At 42.0% G+C, this 14954-nt stretch overlaps 1 protein-coding gene across 1 annotated transcript in view; it reads right to left on the bottom strand.

Annotated features, from left to right (window-relative positions):
• Positions 1–8184: 8184 nt before the first annotated feature.
• The window catches only part of DDA1 (DET1 and DDB1 associated 1), a 36820-nt gene continuing 30050 nt past the window's right edge, over positions 8185–14954 (bottom strand). The window contains exons 3-5 of the mRNA XM_069767685.1: positions 12180–12231; positions 12032–12093; positions 8185–9426 (exon numbers count right to left, since the gene is read on the bottom strand). Of these exons, the coding sequence (XP_069623786.1) occupies positions 9319–9426; positions 12032–12093; positions 12180–12231 (222 nt within the window). The 3' untranslated portion in view covers positions 8185–9318. The remainder of the gene's footprint in view (positions 9427–12031; positions 12094–12179; positions 12232–14954) is intronic.

The following is a 14954-nucleotide window of genomic DNA, read 5'->3' as shown; positions in this document are numbered from 1 at the left end:
TGCACCATGAGACGTGGAGGGGGCCATAGGAGGGCAACAACCCAGCAGCAGGACCGCTATTTGCCTTTGTGCAAGGAGGAACAGGAGCACTGCCAGAGCCCTGCAAAATTACCTCCAGCAGGCTACAAGTGTGCATGTGTCTGCACAAACGGTTAGTAACCGACTCCATGAGGATGGTATGAGTGCTCGACATCGACAGATGTGGGTTGTGCTCACAGCCCAAGACCGTGCAGGATGCTCGGCATTTGCCACAAAACCACAGGATTGGCAAATTCGTCACTGGTGCCCTGTGCTCCTCACAGATAAAAGCAGGTTCACACTGAGCACGTGACAAAGTCTGGAGATGCCATAGAGAGTGATCTGCTGCCTGCAGCATCCTTCAGCATGACTGGTTTGGCAGTGGGTCACTAATGGTGTAGGGTGGCATTTCTTTGGAGGGCCGAACAGCCCTCCATGTGCTCACCAGAGGTAGCCTGACAGCCATTAGGTACCGAGATGAGATCCTCAGATCCCTTGTGAGACCATATGCTAGTGCGGTTAGTCCTGGGTTCCTTCTAATGCAAGACCATGCCAGACCTCATGTGACTGGAGTGTGTCAGCAGTTCCTGCAAGATGAAGGCATTGAAGCTATGGACTGGCCCGCCCATTCCCTAGACCTGAATCCGATTGAGCACATCTGGGACATCATGTCTACATCCACCAACGTCACGTTGCACCACAGACTGTCCAGGAGTTGGAGGATGCTTTAGTCCTGGTCTGGGAGAAGATCCCTCAGGAGACCATCTGCCGCCTCATCAGGAACATGCCCAGGCGTTGTACAGTAGGGAGGTCATACAGGCATGTGGAGGCCACACACACTACTGAGCATCTTTTCCTTATCATGAGGCATTTCCACTGAAGTTGGATCAGCCTGTAATTTGATTTTCTACTTTGATTTTGAGTATCATTCCAAATCCAGACCTCCATGTGATATTCATTTTTATTTACATTGATAATTGTTATGTTTTATTGTTGTGAACACATTCCACTATGGAATGAATAAAACTTTGCAACTGCAATATTTAATTCAGAGATATCTAGGAAGTGGTATTTTAGTGTTCCCTTTATTTTTTTGAGCAGTGTATAATGTCGGGGGTCTCTTCTCGCCACGGTTCCAGTCCAGTGTGTTTCTCTGCCCGTCTTTCTAGTGGTAAGCACTGCTGCGCAGATGGCGATCACGACGGCCATTTTGCTGAAGCCGAGTTCGCATCTCGGCTGCAGGAAAATGGCCGCCGCGATCTCCATCTGTAAAGCCCAGCTCTGCCCCTATTTAACGCTATTTTTAGCTCTTCTTGAAAAAACGGGGTGACAGGTTCCCTTTAATATTTTACAATACCCTATTTAGGACTGCTGATTTTTCGCAGCAGCTGCCACTAGCAGCCATTTCTCACCAGCAGTTTATCATTCTCAGTCCGGCTTATTGATAGGGCTTTGCACACCTGGGGATACCTGCCTTTTTAAATCATCCTTATGCACCTTGAATTTCTTGAATTCTTGTACTTATTTATACTATTAATTAATGTTTTGTGTACTTAAATAAAATATCTTTTTAAACCCGATTTACTCCCTTTTCTCCTTGTATAACTGTCTGGGATAATGACTCAGAGGCAGTTTCAAATAATTTCATGTTAAAGGGACACTGTCACCTGAATTTGGAGGGAACAATCTTCAGCCATGGAGGCGGGGTTTTTGGGTGTTTGATTCACCCTTTCCTTACCCGCTGGCTGCAATATTGGATTGAAATTCATTCGCTGTCCTTCATAGTACACGCCTGGGCAAGGCAATCTTGACGCTGTGGCTCAACGCAGCTTAAAAAACGCAGCGTTTCCTGAACGTGGAAACATACCCTCAGGATTCGGAAAAGGCGTGATCTCCTGGATGAGTAATGTACATGCATCCCAATGCTCTGCCATTATTCATGTACTATTATTGGTTTGATCTTCCCGCAGTCCAGGGTCTCTGTCCTGCAGGTCTCCTTGTAGTACGGTAAGCTGGTCTGTAACCAACATATAACCTGAGCCCAGAAGGACCGATGAATGAACAGTCCTGTGTTGTTAAACACATGCAGCTGTTTATTGGTCGGTACAGTCCTCATTATGTGGTGGCTGTGGTTATCACCATACTTTTGCTGGGCAATAAGGTTTTTTTAAACCTATTCTGGGGCTGCGGTGTTTAGAAGGATCTATCACAATAACTGTAATAACTCACTACGGTTCATTATTGGTATTGGGGCACAATTGGTGTGTTTCACTCTCTGTTTCTGCTGCATACTTTGTTTACCACATTCATACTGAAATTGGCCATTATAGACATATATCAGACACTAAGGTGATTATCTTTGCGGATTTCTTTAGATCGCTATATTTCTTCTGATCTTTCGGATTTCTGTATCTCGCCAGAGCCGCAGCCTTGCCATCGCCGCTGCCTCACCCCTACCTTCTGCCTCTTCCCCACTATCCCATAGAATGTAAGTCCACAAGGACAGGGTCCTCCCCCCTCTGTACCAGTCTGTCACTGTAAAGTTGTTTACTGTAAACGATATCTATAACCCTGTATGTAACTTCTTTCTCATGTACAGCACCATGGAATTAATGGTGCTATATAAATAATAATATCTAGCCTGGTTCTTGCCTTGGGCTTCCGTACCTACTCTGGGACTTTTTCTTTGGTATTCTCCATGGTGCTGTCCGGAGGGACGTAATGGAAAAAGGGAATTAGACCTACCGGTAATTCTGTTTCCAGTTAGTCCCTCAGGACAGCACACTTATTCCCCTCCCTTATGTTTGTCTTTAGGCTTGCACGTGATCAATTTTCCAGCAGATCGTTCATCCATTGGGTCACCAAGGCTCGAGATTAAGATGAAGCTGTTAGATGGTTTATTACATAGGCGTTTGTAAGGGCGCGTTTAGACCATTTCCTTCCATCCTTCTGTGGTACTTTGAAAAAACAGTGGAGGTGGGAGGGGCCTTTTAACCTCTCTGTGATCCTGTCCCGCTATGGGTCAAGGAACGACTACATGGTGCTGTCCTAAGGGAATACCTAGAAACAGAATTACTGGTAGGTCCAATTCCCTTTTTTTATTGAAACAAGCAAGCAAAATAACTGAAGACTTCCGTGTGCATAACTATTCACGACTAGTGTTGAGCAACTGTGCTCGTTACTTGAGTTTTCCCGAGCATGCTCAGGTGACCTCCCAGGATCTTGGGTGTGCTCGTAGATTATGTTTTTGACAGCCTGAATACATGTGGGGATTCTCTAACAAACAGGCAATCCCTGCATGTGTTCCAATTGTCTAACAGCCGCAAATCATACAGCTGCGGGGACGACACAATCTACGAGCTCGCCCAAGATACTCTGAGATCACCGGAGCATGCTCGGAAATCTCAAGTAACGAGGACACTCGCTCATCAATATTCACCACCTTAAAGCCAACAATTTGCCTGCTTTTGTAGCAATAACAGCTGCAATACATCTTTTAACAAACTCAAAATGACACACAAAAATTGAAAGTAAAGGTTTTTTTTTTTTATCTGCCCACTCTTCCATAAAGGCCACCTCCATGGAGTTCAAAGCTTACTATGGTCGTATGGACAGATACTCCAGTCTCTGCTTGGGAACACACCAGCTCCTTTATCTATGGTTTCTGTGCTGCCTACCTGATTAATACCCTCTTTTTCTAAGCTGAGACTTTGGTGGGTGTCCCTCTCTTGTTAGGTTTGTTGCAGTACCATGTTCTTTCCATTTGATAACTGATTTGATGGCGTTCTGGGAGATCATCAGAGTTTTGGATTTTTTTTTTATATAACCTAACCCTGACTTGTACTTCTCAACAACTTTGTCCCTGACTTGTTTGGAGATCTCCTTGGTCTTCATCTTGTTTGGTTAGTGGTTTTGCAGCTTCTGTGGCCTTTCTGTAATGTTGTGTATATACTAACAAACCATGTGACATTTCAATTACACTTTCTTTCACTAAACATGTGAACATCAGAAATTTTTAAGAGCTTCATCGCAAAAAGGGATCAAATGTGCATATGTATTTGCCCCATAAATTAAATTTGCCTTTTTTTTCACTTCACCAAATTACAATTTAGTGCTGATGCATCACACACAAATCAGATTAAACATAGGTCGTAATGTGACAAAATAGGTAAAAAGCCAAGGGGGTGAATAATTACACAAGACACTGCCATGCCAGCACATACTGTAATAGCTCAAGAACTACTCCAAATAGTTTTTCTTTTGCTGACTTGCTTTTGAATTTACAGGATTCATGGGGCTATGGAACCATGAGTTTTTTGAGGCTGTGTATTTTCATTGCGGCAGAAACACCGCTTTCTACATTTCTAGCAAAGTAGAATGGGTAAAAAAAAAATGCAGTGAAAACCGCACGCAACATAGTTTACACAAAAGGTGCAGAAAATCTGCATGCAACACCAAAAACTCACCAAATGCGTATTGTAAAACCGTAGCCCATGAGGGCCTCTTGCTCCCACCCAGTTAACCTATCTGGATCTATCAGGTACACCTTTTATGTTGGGTAGAGTACTACAAATACCACAGTTCTGACATTTCTTTTCCATCAGACTCTTAAAAGGTGTGAACACGAACACACACACACACACACACTAGATGGCAGCCCGATTCTAAAGAATCGGGAGTCTAGAATCCATATATACTTTATTTATTCAAATGTAAGAATAATACAATTAATAAATAATAGTAAGAAAGAACAAAAAATGGCTGCACTAACCAGCTCTTGACAATTCTTGTTATTTAAGAAATTGCTGGGCAATAATGGACAATGTCCTTATGTGGCAAATAATAGAGCAATATACCCAATGTGGCAAAGAAGAGGTTAATAAACGGCAGTCTCTCAGCATAACAGTCAGTGAATAATAGGCAGTATATGGAGAAAACACCAAACAAAAGTTCAAAATTGGTGTGAAAATGTCACTGAACCACTTCACAACTAAATATATATAGTTTTGGTAAATGGTATTATTTTTTTGACGAAATTCGGCAGGAGCTTGAAGAGCAACGTCACTGGGCCCGCCTCCACGCAGTAGAAACTTGCTGTGAGGTAAAAATTGAAAAAAATCACACCAAAATGGTGGGCGGAGTGTGTCACAGTACGGCACGTTTCTGATTGGTTGCCGCCTGCTGCGAGCGACCAATCAGACACTGGACACTGTTGACGTCACTTATCTCCGGACATTAGCTCCGGACATTAGCTCCGGACAGGAAGTTGGCACAAATTGCAGGAAGTAGTATTCTAGGCAATTATATATTAGATATCTCTATCTATCTATCTATCTAATATATAATTGCCTAGAATACTACTTCCTGCAATTTGTGCCAACTTCCGTGGCTTTGTCCGGAGCTAATGTCCGGAGCTAAGTGACGTCAACAGTGTCCAGTGTCTGATTGGTTGCCGCCTGCTGCGAGCGACCAATCAGAAACGTGCCGTACTGTGACACACTCCGCCCGCCATTTTGGTGTGATTTTTGAATTTTTACCTCACAGCAAGTTTCTACTGCGTGGAGGCGGGCCCAGTGACGTTGCTCTTCAAGCTCCTGCCGAATTTCGTCAAAAAAATGATAATACCATTTACCAAAACTATATATATTTAGTTGTGAAGTGGTTCAGTGACATTTTCACAACAATTTTGAACTTTTGTTTGGTGTTTTCTCCATATACTGCCTATTATTTTTGTTCTTTCTTACTATTATTTATTAATTGTATTATTCTTACATTTGAATAAATAAAGTATATATGGATTCTAGACTCCCGATTCTTTAGAATCGGGCTGCCATCTAGTATGTATATATATACACACACATACACACACACTTTTAGGTAAACAAATAGCACATTCAGGCTAGTGGTAAATAGCCCAAGGAAACGAAGAGAATTATACAGTTTAAAACATTGATTTATCTTTATTAGAATTTAAAATTAATAAAAACCACAAGGTGCCTCATATGAGGGACGCCACTGTACCTGACCCAATTATTACAAGCAGTAATACCAAATGCAGAGGTTATGGGTCCATAAGGTAAGGTGACTCATGATATTAGTAATGTAAGGATAATACAAGCCACAGGAATAGGCAGGAGGTGGAATGCGAGTCGGAGACCCTGATGTGTCCTGTCATCTATCATTCCTTATTAGCAAGGTATTTTTGGGGCTTATATTATCTGATGTGGTCTTTTGTCACTGTTCCTCTAATAAATATAAAACTACGCCCGCATCTGGAATAACTAGGTAATATATGGCTATTGCCATAGCTACAGACAGTACATGTTCCTTAACCCTTTGCTATAGGTCTTTTTTTTTTTTATATAGGCTGGCGTGGTTGCTTACACCTTAATCAGCTGAGGTTCAGTTATACTGCTTAAATTCTATTCCCTTGATTGGTCATTGTGCACTAGAATAGTAGGTATTTTACCAATATCATGAGTCACCATACCTTATGGACCCATAACCTCCACATTTGCTATTAATGCTTGTAATTGGGCCAGGTACAGTGTGTCGTCCATCATACGAGGTACCTTGTGGTTTTTTTTTTTTATTTATTTATCAGAGTTAAGGTACCTTCACACTAAACGATATCGCTAGCGATCCGCGACGTTGCAGCGTCCTCGCTAGCGATATCGTTCAGTTTGACACGCAGCAGCGATCAGAATCCTGCTGTGATGTCGCTGGTCGGGGCTAGAAGGCCAGAACTTTATTTGGTCGCTGGCTCTCCCGCTGACATCGCTGAATCGGCGTGTGTGACACCGATTCAGCGATGTCTTCGCTGGTAACCAGGGTAAACATCGGGTTACTAAGCGCAGGGCCGCGCTTAGTAACCCGATGTTTACCCTGGTTACCAGCGTAAAAGTAAAAAAAACAAACACTTCATACTTACCTTCCGCTGTCTGTCCTCGGCGCTGTGCTTTCCTGCACTCACTGTGAGCACAGCGGCCGGAAAGCAGAGCGGTGACGTCACCGCTCTTCTTTCCGCCCGCTGTGCTCACAGCCAGTACAGAGAAGCACAGCGCTGGGGACAGACAGCGGAAGGTAAGTATGTAGTGTTTGTTTTTTTTACTTTTAGGATGGTAACCAGGGTAAACATCGGGTTACTAAGCGCGGCCCTGCGCTTAGTAACCCGATGTTTACCCTGGTTACCGGCATCGTTGGTCGCTGGAGAGCGGTCTGTGTGACAGCTCTCCAGCGACCAAACAGCGACGCTGCAGCGATCCGGATCGTTGTCTGGATCGCTGCAGCGTCGTTTAGTGTGAAGGTACCTTTAGAGAATATAAAATTAAGATTAATCAAGGTTTTAAATTCTGGTTCTCTTTGTTTCCTTGGGCTATTTACCACTAGCCTGAATGTGTTGTGTATACTGTACACAAACTAAACTCGGACCTCCAAGATAGTTGCAAAGAACGTAAAGGTATTTTAATAATATGGGTGTCATCTCTCCAGCCAGGCAGAGCCACTGTAGACTGAGAAGGTTCCCCTGTTCTGATGAAGGCCACGTTTAGCTGGCCGAAACTATTGCTTATATAGTGGATGAAGCTGTATTAATAAAATACCATTACGTTCTTTGCATCTATGTTGGAGAATTTGTTTTTGCATTATTCGTGGAGTGGAATCCTATTCATGCACCCACCTATAGAGGAGGGCCATGCAGCCCAACTTTGTCTATTGTATAGGAAGTGCCATTAGCATGATTGGACCTTTTGAACAGAAATATATATATATATATATATATATATATATATATATATATATATATATATATATATATATATATATATATATATATATATATATATATATATATATATATATATATATATATATATATATATACATACATACATACATATATATATATATATACACACACACAATCTAGGAATGGCTAAACAGTTAGGTATTTTTCTAATAAAGGGATGTGGTCACTGATATATATATATATATATATATATATATATATCAGTGACCACATCCCTTTATTAGAAAAATACCTAACTGTTTAGCCATTCCTAGATTGTGTGTGTGTATATATATATATATATATATATATCTATCTTATGCAGCTGTATCCACACACACATTAATGAGAAGGCATGCGCACAATATGGACTGACAATATAGGCGATCTCAGACTTTATTGGAAGGCCACAGGATTATTCCTTACTACAGGACATAACTGGGCTATCTACTGTGCAACAAGTTTCTAGGTAACATTTCTAATCAGGAAGCACTAGTTGAGCTTTATAGGCAACAGAGTTAACGGCTCCAGATTAAGTAAAAACAGTAAATGGCCACGTCATGTTACCGAGGACACCTTCAGCTGCTCCTTCTGAAAGATCAGAAAACAAAATGGCATAAAACGTACAAAAAAAAAAAAAAAAAAACGACAGATGAGCTGAGAAGAGGTTAATTAGAGCTGGTTTAATTTGCAGCTCCTGTTGAGATGTGGACAAGCCAGGTTCTGGTGACCATACAATTGCTTAACAGTCTAGATGACATCTAAAATGTGATCGGCTACGGACACCAGTGTGCAAACACAAGGGCTTTGTGGATGTAGTGCTGGGAGGTACGACAGTCACACACGTCCAAAGCCTCACCAAACGTATGTTATTCATGCAGGTACCTCTAGTACGGACTAGTTATATTTATTATGGCACACCAGTCACTGGCGCAGAGTTTCACCAAGTAGTGTAACTACAAGACGCCCAGAACAGAACAATCCAACACTGAACTGATATGTTTCCAGGGAGTGGGTGTCCTCCCAGAGGCTTGGGATGCACAAAATAAAAAGCATGCATAAAAAAAAAAAAAAAAAAAAGTAAAAAAAAGAAAATAATAATAATCTTAAGCTCAAAACTTTATCCATCAGGACCTTTGCCGCACTGGATCACAGTATTCCAGTAAGTCTTAAGCAGAGTCCGCCAAAACCTGGGCAACTTTAAAAAACATATACACACAGTGTAGGGGAACTGCAAAGGGAAAAAAAGGGGGGAGCTGGGTTAAAAAGGAAAAGGCGAACAGGATTTGAATTCTTTCACATCCATCTTTTCCCAGATGAGTTTCAGCACAGCATAAATAAAATCTTCAAGAAATAAATACAAATTTGGCTCCTGTGAGATCAGAAGAGAGATTGTATCCATAAGGAAGGCGGTGATACCTCCACCCACATGGCAAGCTAAACCTGTGCTGTGAGGGAGGAAACAAAATGGAGGAGTGGGGTGTAAGGTCAGTTAAGAAGTTTATCAGTGGTGCTTATGTGTCTTCATTCATTTCCTGGCTGTCGGTCCGGGCAATCTTTCGTGGAGGTGCAGAAGTTTCACCTATTTCTAATTGGTCTTGGTCTCTTTTCTTTGCAGCATTCTGTAGACAGAAAATGGAAGTCACTGCACTCGTTTTAAAAAGCCTAGAGCTGCTGTTAAGCTACCGTAAATCAGAAGTGTCTTCCAACACATCAATCCGCAAACACATAAATACAGCTACTGGGACATACTGCCAACACTGCTAACATTTCATGCCAGGTCAATGTAACGCTGCATTCAAGTAGTTGTAATACACTTAACGACCTATGACAGACTATGTCCGTCACAGGTCGCCTCCCCCTCTTTGCCGGAGCTCGCACCTTTTCTGATCAGCTGTCATGTGCCCCTAACAGTCATAGGTGGAATCACAATCCATCAGTGGCTATTAACTAGTTAAATGCAGATATCAATCTGAGTGTGTCATTTAACTTGCGCAAACCAAATGTGTGTCATTAGCTCCTCCCAACAGCGGGTCGCCAATGGGTTGGCTTGACAACTCGGGGTCTGCAGGAGACCCCTATTGTTGTCATTGCTGAACTGCAATAAGGGCGCTCATAGCAGATGAGCATTTTTGTTGCAGATAGCAGGGCCCTGTGGGAGTGATAATCTCCATGAGTAGCGTAATCACTAATGATGAGCGAGTATACTCGTTGATCTGGTTTTTCCGAGCATGCTCGGGTGATCTCCAAGTATTTGTAAGTGCTCAAAGATTTAGTTTTCATCGCCGCAGCTGCATGATTTACATCTGCTAGACAGCTTGAATACCAGTGAGGATTCCCTAGCAACCAGACAACCCCCACATGTACTCAGGCTGGCTAACAGCTGTAAATCATGAAGCTGCGTTAAAAATAATCTCTGAGCAGTTACAAATACTCGGAAACCACCCGAGCAACGAGTATACTCGCTCATCACTAGTCATCACCACTCATGCAAATCTAGAGCAGGCGTGGCGCTGATTTCGGTAGCATCAATGTGTCTCTGGAACCAGGTGTACGCATTGAGCATAACAGCTTCTGAACTTCCAAACATGCGCAGTGCCCAATGCTGAAGCCAGGAAGCATACACCCGGCTTCAGAGACGCAGTGACGATGCCAAAATAAGCAGTGCAAATGTGCTAGAATTGCATGAGCGGCAATGAGGTCGGCTCATGCAAATTATGTCATAATGCCCACAGGGCAGTTGACATTTTTTACTGGTACTATTTTAGGGCACATGACATTTGTTGATCACTTTCCATTCCGATTTTTCTTGGGGCAGAATAAACAAAAACCAACAAATTCAGGGTTTATTTTTTATTTATTTTTTTAGGTGGGAGCTGGGGGTTATGCCGTTGTGTGTGTGGTAAAATTGATAAGGCAGTTTTATTCTTTGGGGGTCAGTACGAATACAGCGATACCTCAATTATATTGTTTTTTATGTTTTGGCACTTTTACACAATAAAAACTATTTTATAGAAAAAAATAATTATTTTTGTTTGGCGGTATGAAATAAAAAAGGAAATAAACAATGCTTTTTTTTTATTATTTTTTTATGGTGTACACCAAAGGGGTGGGAGAGTTTTATAGGGCAGGACGTTGTGGACGCGGCGACACCATGTGTGTACTTTTATTGTTAATATTTTTTCATACAAATATTTATTTATAGATACAATATCTTGATTTTTTTAATAATTTTTTTTTTAAGGGGATGAAGCAGCATCCCTATACTGTAGAAACTGTCAGCTCTGCACTGACAGAGAAACTTGCTGATCATGTAGTACTGTGCATGATCAGCAAGTTTCCTAGCTCTGGTGACCCGGATGTCGACATGACATTGGGTCACCATGGCAACAATCAGGACCCCGCGGGGGTCTCTGATCCAAAGGCAGAGGGGCTGTCTGCCCTCTGTCTGCTCCCGGAATGCTGTGATCTCTCCTGGAATTTACTGCCGGGTGTTGGCTGTCAGCAAGTGGTGCGCAGGCGATCGCAATGATATAATCCGTCCCTGGTCAAATAGGCCCCGGGCACATGGATGGATTATTACGTCTAATATCACGAAGGGGTTAACGCGACCCTATCAGGACTTTGCCAAGGAAACTACAGGCATTGTCAGTGTTAAACTAATTAAAATGAAACTTAGATTGAAGAAATCAGTCTTGTGGTTATTGTTAATCTGTGTAGGAAGTTTTGAGTTAATGAGATGCTCATGCTCCAGGTGGGACTGTGGGTGGCTCTTTTTTGTGTTCTTGCCTCCATCTTCATCGTGGCTTAAATGACAGGTCACTGAACCCTCAAGTGACCTGCCTCCTATTTTTAATACTGCGCTTACAGAGTTAAAGATTGTGGCCTTTAAAAAAAAAAAAAAAAAAAAAGTAACTCCAGCAAAATGGTGGCGGCATAGTAGCATCTATCGGCAAACGACTGGCTCTATTCAGAGTCTACAGTCACTCAGAGCATTGCGATCTTTGTCCGAGTTATATGGCCGTCTGACTCTTCCCTTTTACTGATGGCCACAATAAGGCTGACATTTTTAACTGAGGAACGTTTTACTCTTGTTTCAAAGGAAAATGGCTCTTTTAAAAGGAAGTAAAAATAGTCACCTAACAGGAGAAGAGCACTTCAGATGTCCAAAAAGTGGCCAAATTTAAATATATATTCTAACTCTTATTTAGAGAATAAAGATCTCACCTTCTTGCCCCATTGCTGGTGTAGATAACGCAAAAGTATATTTGTTTTCTCTGTAACTATGACTGAAGGGTAAAGAAAAAAAGTTAGAACCATTACTCGACAAGTGTCAAGAATCCAACCTAAGAATAAAAGAATAAAGCACACTTACTTTGGTCAGAAGGGTACTCTCTTGTAGGGAGGTAAACTGAAGGCCGTCTATTCTGCAAGAAAATTCCTCAAAAGTTACATTACACAGCGTGGAAAAGAACACTTTACATCAATATAACGATCATGAGATAGAGATAGAGATATAGATATATATATATATATATATATATATATATATATATATATATATATATATATATATATATATATATATATATATATATATATATATATATATATATATATATATATATATATACATATATATACACATACCTATGTGAAAAAGTCACTCCAATGTGTCTCACCTACAAGGTGAACCCCAAGGTGCCTCTACACAAAGACTCCATGAATAGAAGCACCAGAACATATGCTTGTACATCAGGTATTTGCGTTACACACTACAGAAACTAAAACATTTTCCCAAACTTTAAGGGAACGTGTCAGGAATTTCGTGCCCCCAAAGCCGCAAGCTGCATGAACTGGAGTCAGGTGTAGCATTTCCTGAAAATATACTTTAACCCCTTTCTGACATTAGACAGACCATCCCGTCGAGGTGGGGTGGGCCCGTATGCCCACCGACGGGATAGTATGTCATAGCGATCGGCCACGCTCACGGGGGGGGGGGGGGGGGGGGGGAGCGCGGCCGGGTGTCAGCTGACTATTGCAGCTGACATCAGGCACTATGTGCCAGGAGCGGTCACGGACCGCCCCCAGCACATTAACCCCCAGCACAGTGCGATCAAACATGATTGCAGTGTTCCGGCGGTATAGGGAAGAATTGCGCAGGGAGGTGGCTCCCTGCGTGCTTCCCTGAGACCCTCGGAGCAAAGCGATGTGATCGCGTTGCTCCGAGGGTCTCCTACCTTCTTCTCCCTGCAGGCCGCGGGGCTGCATCCGGGTCCTGCAGGGAGGTGGCTTACCAGCGCCTGCTCAGAGCAAGCGCTGGTAAGCCTGCAGTAGTGCACGTCAGATCGCTGATCTGACACAGTGCACAGCAAAGCGTCAGATCAGCAATCTGTCACTTTACTGTCAGGTCACCCCCGGGGCAAAGTAAAAAAAAAATATTTCCATGTGTAAAAAAAAAAAATCCTAAATAAAAAAAATATATATTTTGTTCCAATAAATACATTCCTTTATCTAAATAATAATAAAAAAAAATAATAAAAGCACACATTTAGTATCGCCACGTCCGTAATGACCCCACCTATAAAACTGTCCCACTAGTTAACCCGTTCAGTAAACACCGTAAAAAAAAAAAAAGAGGGAAAAAACAACGCATTATCATACCGCCGAACAAAAAGTGGAATAGCACGCAATCAAAAAGGCAGATATCAATAACCATGGTACCGCTGCAAACGTCATCTTGTCCCGCAAAAAACAAGCCGCCATACAGCGTCATCAGTGAAAAAATAAAAAAAGTTCCAGTCCTCGGAATAAAGCGATGCAAAAATAATTATTTTTTTCTACAAAATAATTTTTATCGTATAAAAGCGCCAAAACATAAAAAAATGATATAAATGAGGTATCGCTGTAATCGTACTGACCGGAAGAATAAAACGGCTTTATCCATTTTACCAAACGCAGAACGGTATAAACGCCCCCCCTCTCTCCCCCCAAAGAAAAATAAAAAAAAAAAAATTCATGAATAGCTGGTTTTTGGTCATACTGCCTCACAAAAATCGTAATAAAAAGCGATCAAAAAAATTTCACATGCCCGAAAATGTTACCAATAAAAACGTCAACTCGTCCTGCAAAAAAACAAGACCTCACATGACTGTGGACCAAAATATGGAAAAATTATAGCTCTCAAAATGTGGTAACAAAAAAATATTTTTTGCAATAAAAAGCGTCTTTTAGTGTGTGACAGCTGCCAATCATAAAAATCTGCTAAAAAACCCGCTATAAAAGTAAATCAAACCCCCCTTTCATCACCCCCTTAGTTAGGGAAAACTAATAAAATTAAAAAAAATGTATTGTGGGAGATTTAGTTACATCAGGGGCTCTGCAAATGCAACGTGATGCCTGCAAACCAATCCATCTAAGTCTGCATTCCAAATGGCGCTCCTTCCCTTCCGAGCTTTGCCATGCACCCAAACGGTGGTTACCCCCCACATATGGGGTATCAGCATACTCAGGACAAATTGCACAACAAGTTTTGGGGTCCAATTTCTCCTATTACCCTTGGGAAAATACAAAACTGGGGGCTAAAAAATAATTTGTGTGTGAAATTTTTTATTTTATTTTCATGGCTCTGCGTTATAAACTGTAGTGAAACACTTGGGGTTCAAAGCTCTCACAACACATCTAGATAATGTAACAACTCTGCTGGCATCACAGCATGGCCTCACATCTCTCACACAATCTTACCCACTGCTCCAGGCCATGATGTGGTTTCTGTTTCATGCCAGCTCCATGTTCTGTGTCTCTGCTCTGTGCATGCTTCATGGCTATGTGTATAGGGGGCCGGCGCCTGAACTCTCTGGTTCTTATAGGAATCAGGTGCATCTGTCTAATCAGTTCCTGACCAATTATCAAAAGGCCTCCTGTATATAGTGCAGCTCCACCCTGTGGTCTGGGCCTGTGCAATGTGTTAGCTCAGTTAGTGTTTAGCTGCTGAGTTTGCCTGGCCTTGCTCTGAGTTACTCCCTCTCTGGAGGCTTTTCTCTGTGCTATTGCCTTGTTCTTGTAGTCCGCCCTCCAGGAGGCAGAATATCCTGGTCCCTGTGTTTTTGTCCCTGTGTCTTGTTCCATTGCCTTGTCTGTACTTTGTCTT

This window comes from Ranitomeya imitator, chromosome 1 (genome assembly GCF_032444005.1).
Source record: "Ranitomeya imitator isolate aRanImi1 chromosome 1, aRanImi1.pri, whole genome shotgun sequence".
NCBI classification, from domain to species: Eukaryota; Metazoa; Chordata; class Amphibia; order Anura; family Dendrobatidae; genus Ranitomeya; species Ranitomeya imitator.
Note: the sequence above shows the minus strand (reverse complement) of the source record. Positions and strands in the feature narration are given on the sequence as shown.